The 26,685-nt window shown below is 38.9% G+C and overlaps 1 protein-coding gene across 1 annotated transcript; it reads right to left on the bottom strand.

Annotated features, from left to right (window-relative positions):
- Positions 1–311: 311 nt before the first annotated feature.
- Positions 312–26,685, bottom strand: MEP1B (meprin A subunit beta). The gene is made up of 15 exons (XM_048287170.1): positions 26,399–26,685; positions 21,669–21,687; positions 21,433–21,483; positions 21,288–21,331; positions 20,221–20,293; positions 19,191–19,308; positions 14,636–14,814; positions 12,959–13,177; positions 9,742–9,894; positions 8,790–9,005; positions 6,010–6,477; positions 4,312–4,494; positions 3,621–3,876; positions 1,684–1,885; positions 312–721 (listed from the first exon to the last, which is right to left on the bottom strand). Exons 1-15 carry the CDS (start codon positions 26,609–26,611, stop codon positions 704–706), a joined length of 2,412 nt encoding a protein of 803 aa, XP_048143127.1. The 5' UTR covers positions 26,612–26,685; the 3' UTR covers positions 312–703.

Genomic DNA, 26,685 nt, shown 5'->3' with positions numbered 1-26,685 from the left:
AACACTCATGTTAATCATATTTTCCCCTTCCTATCAGTTAATAATTGTTCAGGTTGACATTCTTGAGGGTTCTGCCTGAGTAGTTCTTCTAATGGACCATCAATCAGTGGCTGAAGCATTCTGGATCCTCATTATTATCTCTGTTGTGACTTCCTCATTAATGTTTGTGTGTCTGTGAGGTTCATTTATCACTTTCCTCATCACTTGTTGTTTCTTTTATAGTGAGTAGATCACAACCAAGTAACTTAATGAACCAGACGCTCCCACACTCCACAAACTCTCACACTACTGACTGACAGCTGCAGCAGGACTGAGAACTGCTGGGTACCCTGTGAATACAGGGTCCAGCTTCCCTTTATTATAGACAATTGTATAATGATAATACAGCAAACTTAGACTTTCCTGTGTTGACTGAAATTCAGGACGCAGTTTTCATGTTTTCTTCATGTTCAGGGAGACTTGAAGGACAGGGCAGCCATGTCACACAACATGTGACATTTTTCTCCATTGCATGACGATGCACAGCACTGTCAGACACTCCACTGACTTCAGCACAGTATTTTATCCAGATGATGAATTATTTTCCAGACTTTATAAACTTTTATCATGATGGTTGAGATAAAAGGAACAAAAAGGGTCATGACGTAGTTGTGGTTTTGCAGTGATGTTCATCTTGTGTCTTTGATGCTTGTTTGCATTATCTTCAGAAGGATGTTTTAGTCTAAGTGGGGAAAAAAAACCAACCCACATCTTAAAAGTATATAGGGAAGGGAAATATGTGTACAATGTAAGAGCATTACTTGCAAAGAAACCAAAACTATTTATTGGAAGGTCATAAAGTAGCAGTGTCAAGTATTTGACACTGCACAGAGGTACTGCAACTCAGTGGGGTATCACATAAAGAGTATTAGTACAAAATTTAAAATGGAACTCTGCTTTCTGGAAGGACATTCCTCTTCAGTTTGTTAACAAAATTTCTCCTGTGCCCTATGAGTCCCTCTAAACTATTGTCACTCTTGCTATTTCCAAGACAAGCCTCTATTTAATGTAAGAGTCCATGTATCTCAGACTGTATGAAAATTCCTATGAAAACATGCCCAAATGCTGCTTCTATCCAATACATGGTATTTCTGATCCTGTCATCTAGACAGTTTTAACTTGCTGTCTTCTTTTACCTTTCCCTAAGTCATGATTTCCATGGCTGCTTCATGCCTTGCATTAAAAAATGGCCTTTGAATGTGGAAAATTATTTTTAGATTTGCTTTTTGTTTTGACATTCTGGGATGCATTTTTTAGCACCATATCTGTGTATTTGAAGGGGAGATCTTTAGTAGAAGAGGCAGTAATAGATAAAGTACAAGTTTACTGAGCAGAAAATATGGTTTAATTACAGATTGAAAATGAACCCCTTTGTTCACACTATCCCACTCAATGTAGGCTGTCATTGGGGCAGAGTGGATGAGGGGTGGAGGAGGAGAACAGGTTTTAATTAAGTGGGGTTTTGGTGTTTGATAAATTAGTGGCACTTAATGGAGCTCTTTAATTTCCAATCTTGAGTCTTTAGGCTTCAAAAAGGTGACATCTTCCCATTTACTTCTTACTGAATTTGATTGTTTACCTTTTAGTGAGTATAGATATGCGTGCGTGTGTGTGTATATTTGTTGAAAGAGGCAAAATACTTACTTCTTCTAGAGTCAGGCTGTCCTTATTCTCCCTTCCTTGCTTGTATTTCTTTTTAAGGCACACTGCAGTTGTGATGGTGACAATAAGCATTACAACAAACACAGTTATGGTTGAAGAAACAGCTATTACAGTATTTTCTTGAGTTGAGCCTTTCCTTTCACACTTTTCTCCCATGTACCACCAGTTGTCACCTGCTGGACATCTAGAAAGAAAAAGAACAAACGTGCTATCACCTGCAGAGTGAAGGTGTGAAAAGGTCTACTTCAGAAAAACGGCATCTCTGATGCATTTTCTATATCCCAAAGCATACTGAAGTTTCCTTAAAATGGTCTTCTATTTTTAAAGTTGCTTTGAGTGGCCCACTGTCCTTACACACCTAAATGTGTTTCTTTCATCTTCCTGCTCTTTCACAGGTTGTGCCTTCAGAGAGAGCCTTTGCCAGAAAATTTAAATGCCTTCCTGATCCTCTGGACTGCTTAATGCTTGGTTGCAGCTGATTATGGAGCTTCTTTTTTTTTTTTTTTTTTTTTTTTAATTTTCAGATTTAAAGAACTTGTAAGAGCTGCCTCTGCCTTCCCCCAACAAGCAGGTAGGAAAAGAAATTAACAGCCCAGCAGTCATCCAGTTTTAGGACTGAAAACAACCTCCAGGCTTTGATTCCATCACCTTACCCAGCACCACAATCGGCTCCAAAAGATTTTACAGTGAGCACACGAGGGTCCTATGATCTAACTGAAAAAGAAACATATCCATGCAGAGCTGCTGAGTGCACACCTACCCCCATCTTTCTAACCTTGGTTATTCCTTATGTACTGATTGTCTAGCTCCTGTCTAAGCCATTTATTCAGGACTACCTCAGCCCTGAAAACAAGTCTGTTTGCAGTGCACTGCACAGATACTGCCTGCTGGGGGGACTCCAGGTGGTTCAGCTTGAACAGATGTATCACATTCCCACCCATTTCCCATCAGAAAATTGGGGTGGAAACTGACTGCTGGTCACACATTTCCATAGGACAGAAAGCAGGTCACAAAGGCACTAAAGCTTCAAAGAGTCCAGAGATGTCAAAAAATAAATGTTCTCTTTCTGTAATTTTGAAATTAGGCATAATATTCAGCATGTTTTTTACTTTTGTCTTCTTGGAGCCAACTCTTGACATTTACTCATATTTGTGACCTGCTTCTGATGAGTTGCACGAGAAGTATTTTTTAAAAGGTTTCTAAATGGGGAGTTACAACACTTAGTGAGTCATCCTGACTCTTGTGGCTCTTGGCCTTTATGTTTTCCTCACAGCACTCCCCCAGTCTACCTGCCCTGGCACAGCATCATAAGGTTACTACCCTTCAGCCTCAGAGCTTATTTGCAAGCCGGAACAATGCTAATCAGGAAGGTGGGTTACGTAAATGTATGCACAGAGAATTAAATAAAAGTTGATGTTAATCTTCTTTCAGGGCAAACAATCTTTTATTCCTCAGCAAGCAACTACACTTTGGTAATTCATGGTCATAATTTGCACTGTACAATATTTCTGAATCAAATTTTAAAATAATGTCTATGCTGCTTCCTACATAACAAGTATTAAAAATCTTCTCTACTGATATAAATGCTCTTTTCTTTCAATTACATTTATCCAACTCTTCTACATTTTGCTATTGGGAATTCTAAGGACTTGGAGTAATACATTACTGAAAATAATAAACACATTTAAAATATAATTTACAGGGAAGTCAAGCAGAGTACTTCAAAATGATCAAATGCTGAGGTTAGGAGCTTTGTTGCCCAAATTGGCCATAAGTTCAGTCTCATAGGAGCAGTTGTAAGTACTTGCCTTAATCAGATACAGTCTGTCTTTTGTTTCATTAGGAGCAAAGATTTATTTTTTTAGAAACTCTCATTACTCATCCTAAAATTGCATTTGAGAGTGAATAGAGGCAGTTACCTGCACACTGGTGCTCTGTTTACCATAACACAGACACCATAATTTTCACAGGGGTTGTCTGGGCAGAAAGCTGGAACCTCTGGATCTTCGGGCTGGGTGACGCTGCTCGTTGTGGTGGTGGATGCAGTGGTGGTGCTCTCAGTGCCAGTGGGGGGCTTGTTGGTGGCAGTAGGGCCAGGTTTGGTGGTGCTGGCACTTGTAGTTGTAACAACAGTGGGTGGAACATTCGGCTCAGTTGACAGGAGATGTGAGATATCTGCACAGTGAACCCACAAGAAATCAGGTCTTTGCTCCACGTTATTTTTCTTCTTATTCTAATGATAATTTCTGATAATAAAGAGCAATGAGCCTGTCCACAGGTGTAATGGATAAACAGTCTTTTTTACCTTTCAGGAGCATGATGTATTTTGGAAATGTCTTCTAGATTTTTTTTCAGAAACAGATAGTTTTATTCAAATTATTCAAAATAATTTGCATTGTTTTATACACCTTCGCATGAGATAACGGAATTATACTGTGCATTTACCTGTTCATAAATTTATTCAAACATATGATTTGACTTTAGATATAGGCATAATTCAAATACGGCTTGTGTGCAAAGTACATCGTGTGTATTTTATCTGCAGCCCTAGTGACTTAGTATCTGACGCTGTTTACTGCTTTGTAAAGAGTATCAGCTATGTTTACATACCTTCCATTGTTAAAAGAATATAAACACCATCTTCTTTAATAAAGTTGCGGCTTCTAAGTCTCTTATGAGTTAAAAATGCACTTGTTCCAACTCCCGGACCTCTCATGTATTTAGTTCCATTGGGAAAAGTTGCTTCGGATCCCACTTTATCTGGCCTATCCCAAGTATAATTTGATGAGGATTCTGGAGGAAAAAAAAATAAAAAAGAATGTGAATGTGAGACCACTCTGGATTTGTCTCTCAGCAGAAACCTCAATTGCCTGAGATTCCCCACTGATGAGAGGCACAAGACAATGGAGATCTTCAGTTATGTGGTTTAGCCTGAGGTACTGAGAAAATAACCTGCTGGAGGTGAGGTTATTGGAGAGCTAGTTGAAAATCTGTTGCATTTTCTTTTTAGCTCTTTAAAGTGTAGTGGTCAAGAAGATAAGTAGCACATGAATCATCTGTAACACGAGTTAATGCAGTGCTTCTCAAAAGAGAGCATCTCCTGCAGTAGATGTGGGGCACAGGGTATTGGAACAACCTGAATGATCACGGATCACTGATGCCTGCTCCTCACACCCCGTTGTAAATCTCAAAGCTGAGCCTGATTGTCCATGGAATAATCTGACAGAGAGAGAAAACTGCCAGCTCCAGCACCTCTCTGGTTAGAGAAAGAGTATGTGTTACAAGGCTTCCCTTGGGAATCTGAGACTATTTGCAATACATGAATAAACAAGGAAGAAGGAGCAGAGGGCAAACAGACTGCATGTCCACAGGGCCAGGGAAGGAAAAGGGCTAAGCACTGTAGCTGTAACAGCAGAAAGCACAGGGAAACGTGCTTTTCCAAACATCTATGGAGGACATGGTGTGGCGTGTCTTTCATTTACAGAAAGGACACGAAGTCTTTCTAGATTACCCACTTTGTTTTCATATAGAACCAGTGTCATAGAAAAAAGGAATGTAAAACATACTGGTTTTAAAATAATGTGAATTGGACGTTTTTGTGCCTTCTTTCCTTCCGTTCTAGTCTGAAACTCCAGAAAACTAATTCAGTAGCAGAGGTGGTTTCTTTTGGCAAAATGAAGAAATCCATTGTGGCTTAAATCCAAACTTTATTCAGTGATGAATGTGGGTGTTTTCTTTAATATCTCTCTCTGTAGAGATTCCTGCCATTTCTCAGAGTTACTTTTTACCTCAACTGCCACCTTTCCAAGTTATTGTGGACAACAGCCCTTATCTTCTCACACCTTGAACAAGTACAGATTTTATAATGTGAATCAGTACTTTGTCCATCTGGAGGCTTGTGCTGACATCACTGTACCTTTGACAAGGAGGGCAGGGATTTGTTTGATAGCTGCACTTTTATCTGGTATGAACTGCTTGTCTTGTTAATTCAATATTTTTCTTTTCATGCCTTCTGGAAAACTTTCATTCTCATCAAAACAGAAATAAATATATCCTCACAGAGCATATGAGAGAAACTTTAGGAATAGATCATCCACGTGCTTCTTCTGCAAATGCAACTTTGAAATCCAGAGTCCCAACTAAACTTGCTTGTAGGTTTAATTTTTTTCTTGTCTGTGGATCAATATTATTGTTGCTGCAAACATAATGAAACATTCCAGAAGCTAAAAAAATTGCACTAATTTACATGAAGAAGAGATGTGATCCCTTGTCTTTTGGTTGTGTTCTACATGTTTGATGTTGACTGACCTGATAATTGCAGAGGGTCTGTTGTTACACTTCTTTGGTTTGACATCCGTTGACGAATATCAGGATGCTGGTCAAGCAGGATCATGGTGCCTTGTTGCCACGGACAGGGCCATTGCAAATGATCATCGTTTGCTCCAGAAATCAAGGATAAGTATATTCCTAAATTAAATGGGTTACTAGTGGTACCATTTACATACAAGCTGACTTGAAAAGCATATCCTTTACTAGAGTAAAAAGGTGGACTGTATATTATCCCATCTCTCCCTGCTGGACTCGTGTTGAGGAGATGTGTGAAATTTCTGATATGCCAGACGTGGTGGGGACACTGAGTTTCTGACAAGTTGATGTCATCAATAGAGAGGCCTCCATTTGATAAGCCATTTCCTCTCACGCCTTGAAACACAACCCGGAATTTACTCGTGACATTCAAAGAAACATGATGGAGCTGCCAGTAAGTCTCAGGTGAACCTGTAAAACAAGGGTAAAGATTTCTGAATCAGCAGTACAGTCAAACACTGCACAGGTCTGTGTACCCTATACCAACACTGTGCAAGAATTTTTCAGTTCCCCTGGCACTGATGTGATGGAATATTTCTTCTGTAGATGTTACTTTTTCAGTGCAAGATCATATTTGCTCAATACAATATTTTAACAGAATTAATATGCATAATAGTACTTGTTGATGTGTTTTAAAACTGCTTTTTCTTTTACATTTTTAAATAAAATTTCATTAAATTAATCCAAACATTGTGATAATAAAATGTACAAAAATCGTTTCACCTGTATTATTAAAAAGAAAAAAATTCAGAACTAATTATATTCGAATAACAATAACATGCCTCAACAAAAAATACTCCAGAGGATTCTGGGAACCTAGAACTACAAGACTGGTTCATTCATTTGTTTTTGTATTTTTAAATGGCTTGTTGGAAGCTTGCCTATGTAGAACCACTATTCACCCATCAAATGATTAATGGTACTAAGGTCAAATTAAAGCCAGTCATTTGCAAAACCTACTTCATGCAATAAAACCTCACTGCAAGTTTGATTCTGCATCCAAAAGTGCCTGCACTAGCAAATTCCACGTAACTTCAAGAGCAGTGTACACAAAAGCAAAGACCTCTGCACAGGGGCCTTGTGAGGTCGATGAAAGTAGAACACCCTTTTTTAAAAGTATGTGCAGCAAATTCTTTTGCTTTCTGGGTCTTGTTTATCTGCACAGAAGACCAGCTGCATTTATTGAACAAGCAGTGCCAATCCCAGGAGCAGAACTCATGCATCACTCTCCTAACAACCCTAAACACAACACAATGGATCTCAAATATGAGTCTTAATTTCTTGACATTTTTCATTAGTGTTATAATTAGGAGGTACAAAATTAACCCAGAAACAAGGAGAAAAGCACCCCAGTGTTTTCCATTCAATTGCCTTCTGCATAAGCTAAAGGAATTTTACAAGTAATACGTGCAGTGCAAAAATCCCCCACAGCCACAGACCAGTGGGAAGGGTTCAGGGATTGTCCCTAAGCTTCATAGTTCAGTGCAAACCCATGAGCAGCTCAGCCAGGGTGAGGGTGTCAAACCATGGATGGAAGGGGCTGTAGTGTCACTGTTTCTTCCAGGTTGTTGACTCCATTGGTGAGGGTAACTTCTCACATGAGAGAAGTGAAACAGCTTGGGGGAAAAATGGTCTTGAACCATTCCTAAAAGTTTTGCCACAGATTGTCGAAATAGGGTGCCTCTTTGGACCCACTTTTGAGATCAGAGACTTCAAAGGAAATTATGGACTTGAGAAAGCAGGAATGGGAGATGGGACCTAATAGACACAAAAGAGTGCTTGTGAGGAAGAAGGAAGTCTGGAGAAATTAATCTTGACTTCAAAGTAGGGTTTGAAAGAGTTTGGAGGGCTCAGACCGATGTGAAGTCTACACCTGCCTTAGTAACACATTAAGGATACCTGTTAGCACAGATGGCACAGAGGGTGAAGCCATAGAGGTGAAGAAAGGAGTGGAAAAAAAAAAAGAGAAAACTGGCACCAGCAGCAGCTGAGCCTAAAGGGACAAAAAGAGACAGAAATTACACCTATTTAGTAAAAGAACTTGCTCAGACCCTTCTGAACTTGATGTAGCTACAGTGGAGACCACATAATAGTTAAATAATGAAGAAAGTAATTTAATCATATGGTGACTTTGGCAATTCTAGCTTAAAGAGTTTTTGTCCATTAGCTGGCCTCATTCTGTAGGCCATAGGCTCCTAAAACCACAAGGTTTCAATCTTTTTCAAACTAGAACTCAAAACATGATCTGCTGCCCATGTATTTCAGTTAAGTAATTTCAAACCTTGTTTAAAAAGCCATTTAAATTTTATTTATCTTTTTTAAACTTGTATATTAGGTATTCCAGGGCACTTTTGCTTTCCATTTCTTTATTATACTTTCTTATCAATTGTCATTTACTCTAATATTCCAACTTCATCAGCTACTATTGATACCAGCAATTCCAGAACAGTTAAAATGATTGCTCATGGAATTTAAGCAATTTTGGTGAGAAAACTGTTTTGACAATGTGAGAGTTTGAAATTTGTGGTAATTTATTATATTATAGGAAAACAGCTGACTGACGATCCATCAGGTATAATTTCACCAGCAACGAATCGCTTACATAGATAGAGAAGAAGCCAAAGAGCAACACTAGGAAATGAGTGACTTTGCCACAATAATTTCCCCCAGTACTTTGAAAAATATTGAGTCTAGATTAAAACAAAATGCAATTTATTCCATACCTTTAATCTCTTCGATGAATCTCAGAGTACCATTTGGATTGGCTGACGTGTACTCCCTGACCCAGACATTCAGCCGGTCGCCCTCGTTACCACTGTTGTATAAATAGAACTGTAAGCACTGGAAGCCCCTTTTGGGATACAGAATTCGGCTCTCCAGGACAGCTGTGCTTCCTTCTCTTCCAGCACTGGTGTTGAAATGCATGAAGTAGCCAGAATCTGCCAAAAGTCAATGAGAAATGAGCAGTAGAGAGAGGGGAGAGAAAACAGAATTTTCCTGGTGTACTGTTTTTCTTAACACTGCATTGTAATAACTCTAGAAGGTACAGTCAGGACAGAGTTAGGTAGATCCTGTACAAATCTCTGACTGAGGACTGTTACCTGTTCACATTTTCCAAAGGCAGAACCATTCTCTTTGCAGCTTTTGTCCTCGTTTCATTATCTCTAGCAAATTGTACTCAAAACCATGGGGTTTTGCTCTTTACCCAGTGTCAATAACTCTCTGCAGGACTGGTTTAAGCTCCTGAACTCTTGGAGCTTTCTGACAGGTTGAGATACATCTATAGCTTGATTGTTTTTTTCATCTCCACCCTGATAATATACACTTCAAAATCCTGCTCCTTCCCAAGGACTTACTGAGAAATTATGCAGAAAAGCAGCAGTCTATCGGGTGTGCCTGTACCACAGGTTCAACACTTTATATAACTCTCATGACAGGATGTGGCACTAAGACTAAAATACAGCTCAAAAGAGATAAGGACATTCGATCTTCTGAAATAAGCAGAAAATCAAACATATCACATGGTGTCCCTAAGCATGTAGGTTTATGTTGCTTAGTTAAAAAATAAACTGTAATTTGTCAGAAAATAAACAGATAACAAGGCCAAGCTTGAAGTGAACTCGTGTGTTGCTGCAGAAAACCCTTCCCAGAAAGATAAGAGTTTTTTTCTCATACCTTTGCATTCTCCCATATTAGTGTGATCAGTATTTGGCCCAGCAGGAACCTGAGACAAACGCTGCCAGTCACTGTTATCATCTGAACTTTGAATCATGCCACATATATTTTCAAGTTCAAAACTGCAAGTGTCCATGAAACTTAGGGAGGAGGCTACGACATTAAAAAAAAAAAATTGTGAATCTCTATTACATAACACATTTTAGTTCTGAAGGTCCAAAGCCATGAGCAGAGAAAGACTAAATGCGAACACCAAGTAATCAGTGGCTTCAAATATGATCAGCATTTATACATACAATGTTCAAGAACTCAAAACACTTGGTGGTTAACGCTGACATTAATAAGATGTCATCAGGAGTGTTCATCAGGAACACTCTGGGCCCTAAGCAAGCACAGGAGGGCATCTGCTAATTATCATATCACATCTTTAATTTATAAAAGAAACACTAATACCAACCCAATTCACACACCTTCAAATTACAGTCCTGAGACTTCCCATTCATTCCTCTGCTTTCTTTGGGCCAGTCCACACATGGCCACAGATTTTGAGCTTTGCCAAGCTCACTAATGCATCAGCTGGAATGCTTATTTTGAAATATAGAAGAGCAGAAGCTGTTTCACTCTAATAAACAAACCTTGATTTTCCAAATGCTGAATTGATAAAAAACCCATTTGGCAAAGGACCAGTGGATATTTCATGTCATACAAACTTTACAATGTCTTTCATATAACAAGTGAGAAATTAAGTGAAGGAAGACTGTGCAGTTGGATATGAAAGGGAGAAGACCATATGAAACATTTTCTCTGTCTAAAGCAAACTCTGGATAGGTGAGAGATAGCACAGTCCAGGTTTATCCCTGGTCTTACTTTTGTTTTCCATTGTACCACATCTGAGCTCATGTGTAATACCAGCCGTGAATTGAAAACAACTAAGCTAATGAAATGCTTATTAAACTACATATAAAATATTGTGGCTTAAAGGTTTAAAGATTTCACTGCATAACAAAAAGACCTTGAGTATCACAAAACTCAACCTCAATAACATGCCAAATGCTTCACTTAAGCTGTAGCTCTGGGAAGTACTTAAGTATGAACTGCTGCCAAATCAGTTCTACTGCTCAGATATTTTGTGCTGTCCTCACAGAAAGCTAAAAACCCTCTAGAGGCTGCAGGATAATCAGAAGTGTTGTATGAGTGCTATTTTTTAAGATACAGTATCAGTAGGATGTTGCAAAAACTAAGAAAAGGCCTTGGCAGCAAATGTTACATTGACTGCTGGAAAAAGAAGGTAAGCTAAAACAGAGAACTATTAGATGAACAAACTCTTTGAAATCACAATACAAAACAAAACATGAAACTGATTTGGTCAAACAGGAAGGAAGCAACCTAATGACCTTAATTAGAAAGTGCTGGCTGTCATGGAGTGTTGACCTGAATGACAGGAAGAGAGAAAGGCAAGACCCAATAGCTCACGGTGTATTTCTGAGATTCATTCCTGAAACAGGGGAAGGGGCAATGAGTGAGGCAGGTTGTGAATTCCATCTGCACCAAAAGCCTGATACTTGCTTGAAATGTAGTGAAAGACTGGACTCAGAAGAAAACACATGGGGAATGAGTGCCAAGTCCTAATTTCTAGAGGCAGAGGGAAACCTCATGGTCAGTTCTGTTAAGCCCTGTGCTGCAAGGGGAAAGCAGACTACAATCTACTGTTACCATATGGCCTGAAAGACAGCAGTGAAGTACAGATTGGAGCAGCACTAAATTATCAGACAGAATTTCTTATGGTGCGGGTTTTTTTCTTCAATTCAAGTACCAGGATTCACATTTTTAATGCAATTTCCTGTCCACATGGGCCTCTAGCAGATATTCAGCTTAAACACTTCCTTAAATCATGTTCAGCAAATGAAGTAATCTTTTACATGGGTGAGGGCTAGGACCTATGAAGCACCATCCTCCCTGGCACAGGTGGGTGATCTGACAGTATATATGTCTCTGCAAATATCATCCACATTATACACATCACATGAAGCCAAGAGATGGATTGGGGAGCAGGGCAGGTCCTGATTGCACTGAAAGTGGTGGCAGTTTTGTCATGGATTTCAACTGGACCGAGGTTTTTTTCATTTGGGGAATGTGCTTATGGGTTAAGAATAAACTTAAAATGCTGTGAAGTATTTCTGTAATGCATGAGAATGATGGAAACTCTATAAGATCAATGGAGAGGAAGAAGGACCCCATCCCCTGTTAAAGACATCCCTAGCTGTAAGCACGTTTATAATGCCTAATTGACTGTGCAGTGAGTGCTAGAAGCTAAGGCTGCAGGTAAGTGTGTGTTCAGTTTAGACCTACATGGATAGAAATATTTTCATCAGAATTGTACACTCAAAAAACTGCACCATTTTAATAAATCACTTTGATAATTGTTTAAGGTATCTGCATAATGAGGCTTAAAATATAATTGTAAGCCAGTACTCACTACTTAGGATATTATAAAAGTTTTCTTCTGAGTGCCAGAGCACATTGAATGCAGCAACAATTACAGAATTATATTCCAGTTTGATAATAGAACTATCTAGATTTCTGTCTCTTACTTTAATTCACATTTGTAAGATAAACCCCATCTGAGCAAAATAACTCTTTTGACCACTTTTATAAGAGACCAGATTTGAAACTAAACATGAAAATTTTAAAAGCTTGCATTTTATTCCTAACAGTATCTGTACTCTATTTGCATGAATATCCACTCTGTCTCACAGATTCCATGAAAGAGGAGTAGGTATGACAGCACACTCATTTCTGTGCAGTGTCTGAGCAACAGCTGTGGAATAATACAGGGAAAAAACAAAAGGCTTTGTGCAGAAGCACACATTTTAAACAGCCACCCAAGGGATGAACAAAAATCAGCTGCTGAGCAAAGCTGGTTTTTAACTAAAGGTCAGATCAAATTGCACAGAAACCTCTGCTACTCAGCAGTGTTTCTGCAGGAGGGATGTTATTTCTAGCTGTAGTATTATTTTATTATTTTATTAATGTTTATTATTTTATTTGTTTTTATATTATTATTTTATTTATTATATTGTGTTTTTAACACAATTCACTTCTCCAAATATATTAACATCTCTTTCACTTGTGTCTGGATGGGTCCAGCATGTATGTATCACCCTCATTTCTTTCAAATGCCAGAAGCATATAATATAAAATAAATGGGGGAACTTACTGCAGTTGTAGAGCCGGTTCAGTTTCTGGAGGTCGTACTCACTGAAATCCATTCTCTGTCCTATGACATCCATGAAGTCTGGTATGTTGGTGAGGATGGTGGGCTCAGTTCCATTCATGAATGCAGTCTTGCTGTAGTGCATCACAGAATTGTAGTCATAAGGAACATTCAGGAAGTCTGATGTTTTATCATCATATTTATTGAAATTATGTTCTTTACCTGAATGGCAAAATTAAAAGGAAAGGTTGTCTGTTGCCCAAGAAAATCAAGTTTCAGTGTAAAGACTTGCAGTGACAGAGAATCCATCAAATCCCAAAGTATTTTCTATAGCCATTTACTTGCACTTACTCTGTAAAACAGTTTTATTTCCAGTCTAGGGTTATTTACTGTCCTCTTTCAGCCACTGATGACTTCTGCTGGATGAAGCAAGGTTTTTGCTACCAGAAAATTTTTTCCTGTGAAACTACTTGTAAACTTTGATGGGCTTGTGATACCCAAAAGTTTAGAGAGTGTTTTAGTACTCAAATTACTGCAATTTGCGACAGTTTCTAATCTGTATTCTCTGTTGTTTAATTGCTAGTCATTTTAGGTAACAATAAACAAGTTAGAATTGTCATCAGATAAGCTTCCAGAATTTAACTGTACAGGTGTTTTCTGGAGTAAGAGCAAAAAACCTATTGCTTACTACCCAATGGGGAGTCAAGATTTAAATCAGTCAAAATACAGTAACTATATTCTGGTCAGTGTAAAAAAGTTGCAGCAGTTTCAAATGTCTAACAACAGTGCAGCTTGTCACTAAAGAGTCAGCAAAATATAATGGAAATCAAATAACGGAGTCTAGGTAATTTTCTGTAATTTATAATTGAATATGCACCTGACTGTTGATCATGACTAAATAAGAATGCATTAGATTTAATCATTATCTACTTTCTCAGTTTTCTGTGTGTGCCTATGTCAGGAAAGCATCAAGTCTGTGTGTATAACTTTGTTTTTGAACAGCCTGAAAGTCACAGAGGACGACAACAGGCTAAAGAGGCAGAGACAGAGCAAAGTCCTGAGGAATTCTGTGCCAGCTCTCAGGCTTGTGCCAAATATACCAACACTTACAGTTCACAGGCTGCATTGCTAAAGTAACTGCTGGCGTGACACAGACCCTAAAAGGTCTCTTCTGCCTGCCCACCCTCTGCACACTCTTCTATCTCAGCTCTGCTGCCTGCACCAGGTGTAGCAGACAGGCAGAAGGAGAAGGACCAGTGTTTTCACTGGAGATTTTCTACTGGCTTTGGTCACACTGGGTTTTTCAGACTGGGGAGGGTTTTTAGTTATTTTTATTTCATTAAGGGCTTCTAGAGTAAGTGTCCTTTTAGAGTATTCATTTAAACAAATTAAATTATCCTCTTCTGCTCCTCCATGGTACAACATGTAGCATAACAGGATTCAAATCTCTAATTAGGGCTTTGGAAACTGTCATGGCACAAGGAATTACAACAGCAACAACAAATGAGAATTTCTGTCTCAAATAGATGTTCCTTGATACCTCATTTATTGATATACTAGCTTTGAAAAGTAAGTCTAGGTGAGGGAATAGCATGACCACCAAAGGATGGCTGGAAGGGATGTTCCACAGCTAAAACACTAACACCAGAGCCTGAAAGGAAAAGCAGAGGAGTGACTGACCAGACTGAATCCTGTCCCAGACGATGGTCACGTAGTCATCCCGGTCAGACCGTGACTGCTCATGCCAGAATCCCAGGGCATGCAGGAATTCATGCTGGATTGTCCCAATCCTGTCACAGTTGGCACCGATGGAGAGCTGCTGCAAGCCCATTTGCATGTTTCCCACTGAGGACCAGCAGCTGGCATTGACATTAAAGGAGAGAGGACTCTTTGAGATACACACCATCCCCATGCCATGAGAACCCCAGAACCAGTCTGTTCAACAGGTAGATTTTAACCTGAGCATTGAGGTCACATTTTGTTACAGAGAGCACTTCTCCATTGATCTGTTCCTTATCATATCCCTTCCTCTCACACTTAGCTCTGTTTTGATGAACAAGAAGTTCCTCATCTCTGGCTCTACTAGAAGAAAAATGTTGAGCTATTTGTGACAAAAGAAAACTGATGAGGATTTCTTTTGATGCCTTAGGTTTTAGCTTTTATATTTTTCAAATCCTGTACTGCCTAGTGTGTAACTCTGAAGTTTCAAGTGGCCTGTTAGCCGTTGTTCTCTCATGCTGGTTAGACATAACAAACCCTCTCTAGGTTTGCTCTTCAAGGACACCAGGCCCCAAAATGTGTAAACTAAAAGCTTCTGAAGAGGGGGGCAAACTTTGGGTAATTACATCATTAATTGGGGTTATAATTGGAGAATTAACCCTGATACGCAAATGAACCAAACTTACAGAAGTGTGAAGAACCTGTGACCTGGGGTCCATCTTGGGTGGAGCCTTTTGACTGCCCAGGGTGTACCTTTGAAGGCCCTTCAAATAAATACCTCCTTTTATTCTCTTATTCTTGTCCAGTCTCTGTTTTTAGGTGGCCGCCCCAGGCATCACTTTGGTACTCTGGGACATCAAAGGCCATGGGCACATAATTTAGAGCAATTCAGTTACTGCAAATTAACAATTTTCAGCTAGACCACAGTATGTAGCTGTGAGCACTCTTTGAGCCTGTCCCTATCATAAGAAGAAGTGGGTTAATGAACATTCTCTGCCTGCTTTTCTCTGTAGTGTTTTGGCCTTTTACTTTGCATGGGGCTGTGGCTGCCAGGCAAGGTGTGCTTCTGCATGGTGTCTTTACCATCTGACAGGTTGGTGGATGTGACAGTGCTTTTCATAGGCTCTTTTCTTTCTGGCTCTCTGTGAGCTGCTGCACTAGAGCACTCACTGTTCTCACACGCTCCCAAGTAAGAGCAAAACTGCAGCTGTGCTGGAAGTTTTTCTTAAAGGATGAAAGAATTTGGTGAGTTATCTGCATAGGCCAATAAAATGGCACCCTGTGTCCACAAAATAGCAGGCACAGAGAGCTACATTTAAAGTGATATTTTATGCAGCAAATAAATCAATACTTACCCAATGAAGTACATAAAATTAATCGGGCACAAAATATACCATAGGATTTGCAATCCTACCACCCCAGAAATTTAAAAACACAAGCACACCATGTGCTTTCAAACTTTGTAACTTATCAGTGCAACATATTCCCCAGTATTTCATTTTCCACAGAGCAACACAGGCCTTGCCTATTGATTACTCATTATAATCACAACATGAGACCTGGTAAGGAGCACATGTAGTATCCATAATTTCAAGGTCTTTCGTTGAACAAAGCCTCATATTGATTCATGTGCTGTGCAGAAGAAGTCCATCACAGGCCTGGGTCCACCTCGTACCAAAGCCACCTCTGGCTTCACAGCTGCTGCACAGTGCACAGCAGGCCACAGGCACATCCAGGACACTTGGCAAAAGTGACGTCCAAACAACAGGGGATGCAGCTGCCCCTTGCCTTTGGTCTGCCAAATGCCTACAACACTGTCATTCTACAGCCACAGAGGGAGTAAATACATGGTCTGTGTCACCCTGCACTGAGAATAAAGCTTAGGTGAGTGGGACATGGCATTCCACAGCAATGGGCACCTGGAAGCCTGTGTCAGCAGTATCTTTGAGGGGGAGAAAGTGGAGAAAGTCCCAGTTTTCCCCAGGTGCGTGAGAGCTGTATTGCCTGTGACTCAATGCTTTCTGCATTGCTATCGGAGGCTGGAGGAACGGGAAGTACCTGCTCTGATTAATCCCACCATCCCTCTTTTTGGGCTGTAAATAGACACACGCCATCAGTAGCAACGATGCCACTCATTTCAGGCACATTTTCATACTAATGTCCTGCTGCTGATTTTCTTTCCATAGTATCACAGATCATCAGTATCAGCTCACAGACACTTTGGCTTACCAGCACCAAGCTGGTTAGCCAGCGATCTCTGTCAATCCATTCTGCATGGATTCCCTTTGTTGTGTGCAACAGTGGCAAAGAGCTGTAGTGGCCTCCCAGGAGGTCTCCATGAAAACCTGATTTTCCATGTGGAAGTACTAGAGGTGATGTTGATCCTCCCTGGTCTGCTAATCATTTAATTCTACAACACCATTCTAGTTTTCCTGCTGAATAAATCCTGCTCTTCATGAGAACAGCAAGGTGAAATGGCACATCCATTCCAGACTCTTCTATGAACTTTCCAGGCACATCTTACCACATCCGATTATCCTACGTTTCTGTAATTCATAATTACATCCCTCATGTATTTTGCTCAGCACCAGGCTGGAGTTAACATAATACTGGTAGTAGCCAAGGCGAATGATAGGTGCAGAATGTGTACAGGGAGGGGCTCTTTGTACAGGGTCTTGATAGACTCTGTACATACACCAGAGACTACAAATGCATTTTTACACAGGGTGGTCAATACAACAAGACAGCTGGCTTCTTTTGTGGCTTACTTCATTTGAATACAAAAGGGTAATCCAGACGAGGACTTTATGGCCTACTACAAATCCTTTTGACACAGAAGTTCCCCCACATTCCTCTGTTTTATAGATGCAAGCCAAGACCAGAAAGGCAAAGATGATTTATCAACCTTTACTTGGTGTGGTAAAATTTTATGTTGCCAGGAACTTTGTGTGCCTGTCTGCACTGTACCCTCTGGACTGAGGTCTTCAGTCAGCAGATAGAAGAGTCCTAACTGATTAAAAAAACTCCAAAACAGTGGGAACAACAGAGAGAAAATGGGTTGGTTTACCCAGCTTACACCTTGTTCCATTACACCAGAAGTGAGGAATGGCATGAAACGAAGGCAGTTCATTCAGGGTCAGTCCTGATTTCTTTGTACAGCCCAAGATGACTCACTGAAACTGGATGGACATTTTCAGGAGACTGCACCATTTAGCTCCAACCTTTTCAAAAGTTCTGCTGTGGATGTGTCAGCTAAGGTGATGGAAACACTTCAGGGCAAGCCACACTCCAGGCAGTGAGGGCAAGATATGTTATCCAACTAGAAGGATTCATCTTCATCACCATGACTCATCTATTTTTAATAGACATATAAATGAAACATTGCCCAGAGTGCTCCTACTTGCCATAGGCTAAATATTGTGGTTCTTTTTCAGGTACAATTATTAGCAAATTCAATGCATACTTTAGGGGATGAAGGATTACGAAGTTCAGCTACATGAGTTTCCCATTTAGCTCAAAGAGCTGGAGTTATTAGCACAGGAAAAGGCATTGCTCCCTGAGTCTCCAGTTATACATCTTTTAGAGCTGAGTTTCAGTGTCATGTGTACAGAATGAACAGCAGAAAATACAAAGAGCCAGACACCAAAGAAATTTTGAAACAATTATCTGCTACAAATATCTCAGAACAAGCCAAAGGGAAAGAGAAACATTTTTATTATCAGAAAATCTTTTCCCATTTATGAATGCGTTCTCATATCAGGAAATTATTTTCTGAAAGCAAATTTCCTCACCAGGCTATCAAGATCTCCCTGTTCTCCTTCTCTAAAAGAGAAATGGTTCAGCATAGAGTGAAGAATATATCTGTTCTTGTTGCACTGTTTTGACAGAGAATGTCTTAGAAGGGAAGAAGTCAGGGGAATTTTGACTTCTTTACTGGAGTCATATTTTGCAAAATTTAAGATGAAATAGCATGACTATTCATCAAAAGAGGTAAATAAAGTAAAACATCAGTAAAATATCTCAGTGCTGTACAGAATTTAAAAATATTTCTCTTTTATCTGAATGCTCATGTGACATTGTTCAAATGCACTTCCATTGTTACATTCAAACAAATTCATTGTCCCACAGCGAGAACTATCATATTTCTCCTTGGTTTTTCTTTTCCCCTAAAAGCCAAGGTATATTAAAATGACCATCTGAAAGTGATATTCCATATATCCAAAGATCAGTCAAGAACATAATGCTTTGTTTCTGACACCTTTTACCATGTCCAAAAAATTACCTCTTAAAGGACTTGATTTCTTCTTATATTTACGAATAATATCAGTAGAAATTGTTCATAACTACTAAGGTAATACCTCTTTTGGAAACTATGATGGCTTAAAAAGGACTGGGGAAATGGAGACAACAAAAATGTAACATAATAATCAGGAATATGAGTTTTAGAGTGAATACTGGCCGTGAAAATAGCCCAAAAGCAAACAGAATGAAAGCTATTTTGAATTGCTTCTCTTACCCACTTCCTTTGAACACAGATATGTAATTCTTCTCCCCTTCCCAAGGTTTGAAGTCAATACAAGTTTTCAGTCGATACTGTTCAAATGCCTTGAGGATGAGTCCCTTAGCATTCATTTCTGCAAAGCAAACAGTGTTCTTGTCAATACTGAACTGACAGATTTCTACTATTATCCGTATGGAGCAAGTCCCAAGGGTGGGTCTTGCTCCAGCAATCTTTGATCAAAATAAACAGGCTTTTTGTTGGATTAAGACTCAAGTAGGAACCTAAAAAAAACATAAATTAGGGTCTTGCAGAACTGTATCTTGCTCTTGTTTTGCTCCTGTGCAATTTTTCTTTGTATAAAATGTATGAAATATGACATGATGAGCATATAAAGGATAGTGGGGGGGGGGGGGTCTTAATTTTGTACATTCTTTCATTTAATTTTTTGAGATTTATGTAAACAAGTATTAAATAGATATGAAATGAAGACTTCATATTTTACCCAGTGCAGAATGCAGGCTACAGATCCCTCACTGAATTTCTGCAGGACTTGAATTTTTCAGATTATATCTATGTCATCTCCTCTAAGCAACTTGCATAGTTTCAACTCAGAGATTTAAAGGATGGAGTCAAACTATGATGTGTCCCTGGCACACATTAGAGGACTCGGCAATGTGCCATTGCAAACTGCCTGTCAGAATGCCATTTTGCCTTCACGGGTATAGATGCTGTAAATGGCCTTAAAAATATCTTCAGTGCCCTCTTTTCACTTCTGCTTTGTAGAGTTTCATGTCTCAGACACAGGATTCCAAAACCAAAACAATCTGCTGGGCTGTAGCAGGATAATAATTCAAGAAAGGAGATGAGAGCCAGCACTGATGTGAAGATTATAAATCCCATTGAGGCATGCTCAGCCCCATTCCTGCTGTGGGAAATGGCCTGCTCCTGACTCTAAAGGGGAAAGGATGCCACAGGAGCTTTATCAACCCGGGTTAACATTGCAATCAACACAACATACAGACATTGTGAAGGGCAAATACCGTACCCAGGCTGTCCTCAAGAACGTAAGGGATAACGTGGGGCCACCGATAGTTGTCACCAATGATGGCGTTTCGTTCCTGCATCCAAGAAGGAAAATAAATATGCAGTCCTCAGTAAAAAGGGATTCAGCATTAGGGACTACAATAGTGCTAAAGCAAACCTGCAATTTCAATTAAGACATAAAAAAAACAACGAGCTCAAAAACCTTGAAAGATTACTCAGAGGTCTGAGGTTTGAGTTTGAAATTGCTTCACTCCCTTCTACCAGTGTCTCCAACTTCTGCAGCGTTTTCTCTATAGAAATTACCTGAGATTTTGGTGCATGTGCATGGGAGCTTCAGCTCCTATGGGACGCCTTAAGATCGAAAGTCCCGAAAACTGTACAGAGATTACTCATATTATAATTTTTCATAATGCAAGGGTTTGTTTCTGTGCCTTTAGCAAGTTCTGTCCTTGCTTCTAGTGACATATTCAGCATATCTCCCAAAAGGGAAAGTAAAATACTATTTTCAGAGTACTTTCAGAGTTCAAGACACATTGGGGGTTTCTTACTAGATATATTTGAGATATAAATGTAAATTTTTTTAGTGGATCAGATAAGGATGCTGGCCAGATGCCTTAAAATGTGGTATTACAGATCGGAATTTTTCATTGGTTTTAGTCAATCTATTTATAGGATGAAGGTTTTGCAGTGCTGCTCAGTAAATTTAATTTGCTCAGAATAAATACTGTACAGATAAATTAAGAAATTATTTTATACAAACTTGCCTGGATGATTATCAGTGCTGCCTAATCTCTTAAAAGTGCAAATGTAAAAAAGGAAACAAGAAGCTAATAATATTGATCTAATCACTGAAGAGATCTCATGCTGGATAATGTTTCTGCAAATGCTGCTGACCCCTTCATTGTCGATAACATTTTGTAGAATTTCATCCCCAATCATCTTCAGTTTATTGTCACATAAACAGCATTTATTGTTTGCAGGAGCAGGATGCATCTGTTATTTCCATGTTAGTGATACTTTACATTTAAATCAATGACACATTTTGCTTTGTATCATATTTCAACTCACCCCATGAAGTTTGATGTCTCCCTCAAAAAGGTCCAGTCCTAAAGCTAAAGGGAAAAAGAGATTAACATTCGCTTATTTTATTGATCTGTGACTACTCTAATGAAAATTATCAAGAAAAATTAAAAGAGAATGAATTTTGAAAAACCTTTGTTTATGTCGAAGATGTCCTGATCAATTCCTCCATCTATGTCTATTTCTGAAAAATAAAAAGACAAGTGAGGTAGGACATTAGCCCTTGCTGTTATCTTTATGAAGTGTGAAAATTAATGCAATAACAATAACAGTAATTATAAATCTGTGTCTGTCCTAGCGATGTTTATGAGCAGCTGGTTTTGTTGACTGCCTCCCATGCATACAAATAGATTTCTAAACAGAACTCACCAGTTGTCTCTGGAGCAGGCTGGGGAGGGGGAAGAAAAAAAGATATTATTAGAAAGGCACATAATGAAATGCAGCTCGCGTTACTTTCTCAACAGTACTAGAGATGTGATTCAAGCTCAACTGACAGCACTTAGCACACGGCTTTGTATTGGATTGACTGCACCCACTGCCTCCTCATTTGACTGGAAATCTTTATTTGCTCATGTGGCAGCTTTGTGCCCTCCCCACCTCAGGCTGCCCAACAAGTAATTCACCCGGTACTGCTTCTGTGCAGGTTTCACAGCCGCTTTTCTCTCACAACTCAGGTAGCGCTGAATTGTCCTTCACAAATGGGGAAAAGAAGGAGCCTATTATTTCTATGGAATCAAGTACTGCTACTAGTCAGCAGCTGTACAGAACCTATGGAAGTTATGCTGAACTTCCCATCGCAAATCAGACGACTAGGGGAGAGAATGAGTGGTCTGGTGTCACACAGCACGGCTTTGAAGGACTGGGCACACAGCCCAAGTCACCTCAGCCCCAGTTCAGCGCCCTATTTGGACCCCATTTACCTAAGCACTAACAACTCAAACACTCCTTTTGCAACATGGAGAATCCACAGACCATAATGAGATATAGTAACATATGATGAGATACACAAAGAAGAATTTCCTTGCTGTAGCATGCCTAGAGAATGTAATCTTAATTCTTTTATTTGACTAGACACCTCATTTTGGACTGGCTTGGACATACTTAACACTATGCAACTGTTTCTCACACAGTGAGTAAAATCATGAACAGCCCTCCTAAGCAGTCACTCCTGCATGTCTTGTATTTGTATGTTTGAATAGAAGTTCACAAAATGAAGAAAAAAACCATCTTTATATTCTAAGCACTAATATAGGTTGCAGATAAAGAAAATGGAAAAATATAACAGCAATTCTGGAAAAAAGTGTGGGATTTTTACTTTTACTACAATTTGCCCGGTTTTTCTTCCTCCATATAAGTAATTTATTTTCTGTACATGCAGCTTTGCATGTAGGACTTCTTTTTCCAGTGTGATAAACATCTGCAACTTCCACTAGAAGCAATGAACAACACAAGATCAGAATGCTGACAAACGGCAAAAATCAAGGCAATGCAGTCCCTAGGAATATTAATTGTGGTAATTTCTAACACGTGTATGATGTGTAAGACAACAGTATTGCCAGAATATTCAAGACAGATTCAAATGCACATGTTCTTCTAGACCCGAGTTTTGACACATAATGATGGGAACAATTTTGAGAGAAACAACCGTGAGCCCTAGAACTGACTTCATATAAAAATTTTAACCAAAGACAGAAAAAAAAATCCTACTTCCCATGAAATTTCGAGGTTTGGAAAGAAAGCTTTGAAATTGTCAGAATGACCTATTTTATCTTCATAATGAGAGATTAAGTTTTAATCTGAAATCACTGTCTTTTTAAAACCTCAGCAAATGGCAGTAAAAATATTGTAAATAAAAAGGCCAGAAATCTCATCTTATGATTTTGATTCACCTGAACTACAATTAACTCAAGGTGTTGCTTCACAGTTTTTGTCAGATTTTGATCATTTAATCCAATTGCCTAATAGAGGAAAATAATTTTTGCCAAACCAAGTGAAGGCTACAAGAGAGATAATTCCTAATTGGTATCAGCTGGCACAGGCAAACGCTTAATATCTAACTCTTATCTAAGCAGGAAAAGTTTTTAATCAACTTCTTCTGCTTCCTTTTTTTTTTTTTAAAATGAAAACTACCACCCACATATGTCCTTGCCCAGTCTAAAGGCAGGATTTTGACCTTGAAGGGTCGATTACAGAAAACACTGAGTAGAATCTGTTTCCTGACCGAATTTCTTCTGAAACAGAGTGTTTCAACACTCTGCATTTTGGATGTTTTCAAAATTAGTCAGATTTTAAGATGGGTGACTCTTAAAAACCCAGTATCATTGTGGGAAAGTGACCGACTCCATTGAAAAACTGGTTCCAGAGTTTGGCAGATGCAAATGCTGAAGGATTGATATTGATCTCACATTTTAAAATTAACTGCTATCATTCAGGTTTACATTGATACATGAGAAATAAGGATGGGGACTTTAGGGAAAAACCCCACAACCATATACACATGCAGTTTAATAACTGCAGATATCTTGTTCAGACAGATCATCCATACATTTGAAATGTCAATAGACTCCTCCTACATGTTGAAGTTTTATTGCACATATATTGTACCATTACACTTTGTTATCACTGCATATGACAATTCATTATCACTGTGCATAAAACAGTATCTACATATTCAAGTTTTGAAATTAAAGTGCAGCTTGTAAAAGAAACTGCAAGTACATGGGCAAAGTGTGCAACACACGTTTTGAAGACTTCATTTGCTTTTAAACTCCCACTCACACAGATTTCTGTGAAAAAAAAAATAACAAGTAAAGCTTGAAATATTAAAAAATTAAAATCACATTATTGCATTTTATGTTACAGATTATTGATGGAGGAGAAGAATCACATCCATATATACTGAATGCCCTTATAATCATTAATGGTGAGTAAAAGGTTTCTGCAGTTCCAATAACTATAAACTACAATATACTCATACCTACTAATAAGAAAGTAGAACTGTGCTAACGGTACAAACTGGCCGACTCCTGGAAAAATTCCTTTAGCAGCAGAAAAAGCTCACAAACTGAAATCAGTAGCTAAGTACAGTGGTACTTTTGGTGCACAGATCAAAACATGAGTCCATGACTGAACAACACCAAGTTCAGCAACTCAGTGAAATCCAGGCCGGTCCTCGGTGTCTGAAAACTGCTGCTGAATGTTTTATACTGAAGGAATGCCTTCCATCACTTCTTTTCACTGTGTTCCAAACAAAACTAGGTCTTTAGTCCTGTGAATGTCAACAGCAAAATACTCTGTTTCAAAAGGAGCATCTCCGTATGCAAGTATTACTCATTCACATGATGCCTTAGGTTTTAACTTTTATATTTTTCAAATCCTGTACTGCCTAGTGTGTAACTGAAGTTTCTCGTGGCCTGTTAGCCGTTGTTCTCTCATGCTGCTTAGACATTATAAACCAGTGACTTTGGTCTCAATACCAGCCTGACAAACTACATGATGCATTTCTAGTCTGTGAAAGTATTGTAAATACACAACAAATTCACAGCTCATAGTCTCATGCAGAGGAAAGTTGTGTAATCTGAGGTGTTCCAAAGAGAAATCTAATTTAGTCTAACCAATGCTGTTTTTAAATCTACACACACACAAATTTCTGATCATTTCTAATATCAGTGCCTAATTTTGGACATGGACAACATGTGAATTAAGACATTGTAACAGTTGGTTAAACCATGGCTTGTGAGCACATTTAACATACAAATAATTCAAGTGCATCTTGGAGAGGTGGGAGACATCAATCCTATTGTAATCATGTAAAAATTAGGAAAAGGGACTCACTCAGTAATCAGTGAAGAAACAAATGAATAATTCTTATGTATCTAGAAAACCTATGGCACCACCATGAGGCCCTGGTATCTCCAGAAGATGATCCACCTCACCTAGCTTGGACATGTATTCAGATGGAATATACTCATCTAGTTTGGATGAGACACCCTAACTTACCAGTGTTTTCTCCAGACTATATTATTTTAGCATTGGCATCCAGAAATTTGAAATTAGCTCTTCCTGGCCACAAAATGCATGGAAATGAAATAATTAGCCCTGGAGGTCAGAAGCCCCTCTCCCACACAAGACCTAGTTATTAGGGATCAGTTTGAAGTGAGATAACTTCTGGATGTTAGTAGCACCCTGCATCACCTACTATAGGCTTTAATGAAGCCTGCAGTGGAATCTACACAAGGCTGAGATTTGAGTTTCCAAAAGGTTGGGGCAGAGGCACAGGTAGTGGAAATAGTAGGGAAGGATGGGATTGGGGTGGTGGGGGATACAGGAGGACTGTGGGAAAGTTAGGAATGTGAGGCTGAACGCTTAACTTCGGGAGATGGATGAGCATGTGTTAGTGGAGAGGAAGAAGATAGGCTGCCACAGATAGCTAAGTTGCATAACTTAGATAAGGTTATTGCACTCAGATAGTGCCATAAAAAGTAATACCTTACTCTGTAGATTGCCCTGAAGATATGAACAGCTGAAACAAACTTCCAAGAACCTTTTGGCTTTTGTTCTCTGAACTAATTATATTGTGCATCACCAAAAGTTCCTGACCTCTACAACAAAGCCTCCCAACATGAGCAAAATGCTACATTTCACTACAAAAGACAGGTAACACAAAATCTCAACTGTTACTTTTTGACTTGAAATATTTCAGCTGGATTGGAGGAACAGGGAGCAGTCATTTCCAAGTATATCCACTGGCTAAAAAGGCATAAATTTCAATATCAATTATATTGTATTATAGCAAAAAAAAAAAAAAATCCATTCAGATATGGACAATTGAAATAAATATCGTTTTTTGGTTCGAACCCCAGACTTGCTGTTCTGGCAACTTTAATAGTGGATATTTTGCTTAGATGGGGAACACAAGATAATCTCTTTCCATGTATAGCCAGGCTTATGAAAAATAGCAATACTAAACTAACTAAACTAACAACAAAAGAATTATATTGATTTTGCAAAACAAGAATTAAATGTTTTCCTCTCAAGCTCATCTTAAGATGCACTACTTACTCAGTCATATAAAGAATATATATTCTTTGTTTTCTTACCAGACTCCAGACCACCTGAAGAAGAAGACAAGTTAGAAGCCCAGGCACAGAAAACAAGCCCATGTTGTTCTCCAGCCAGCAGTTGTATGGACAGAATTTTACACCAACTTGGTATTTAAGACAGTAAATATCATAAATCAAAACCTTTGTCCCCTCAACAACGATTAACTCACCTGCCTTACCTACTTTTTTCTTGTCAAGTAAGCACATCATTGCCAAGTAAGTCCATCATTACTGTATTATAATAACTAACAGAAATAATTTAACTATTTTTAAGAACTGCTGTG

The sequence above is a fragment of the Corvus hawaiiensis genome, chromosome 26 (genome assembly GCF_020740725.1).
Source record: "Corvus hawaiiensis isolate bCorHaw1 chromosome 26, bCorHaw1.pri.cur, whole genome shotgun sequence".
In the NCBI taxonomy this organism is placed as follows: domain Eukaryota; kingdom Metazoa; phylum Chordata; class Aves; order Passeriformes; family Corvidae; genus Corvus; species Corvus hawaiiensis.
This window is presented reverse-complemented; position numbering and strand designations above follow the sequence as displayed.

Excerpts from the sequence above, each read along its gene's own strand:
- MEP1B (XM_048287170.1), bottom strand. The coding sequence starts at position 26,611 with ATGATGTGCTTACTTGACAAGAAAAAAGTAGGTAAGGCAGGTGAGTTA. Across the intron at positions 21,332-21,432 it reads CATCTTCGACATAAACAAAG|CTTTAGGACTGGACCTTTTT; the intron begins GTTTTTCAAAAT and ends TTTTCCCTTTAG. Across the intron at positions 9,895-12,958 it reads GAACCGGCTCTACAACTGCA|CCTCCTCCCTAAGTTTCATG; the intron begins GTAAGTTCCCCC and ends TTAATGTCGTAG.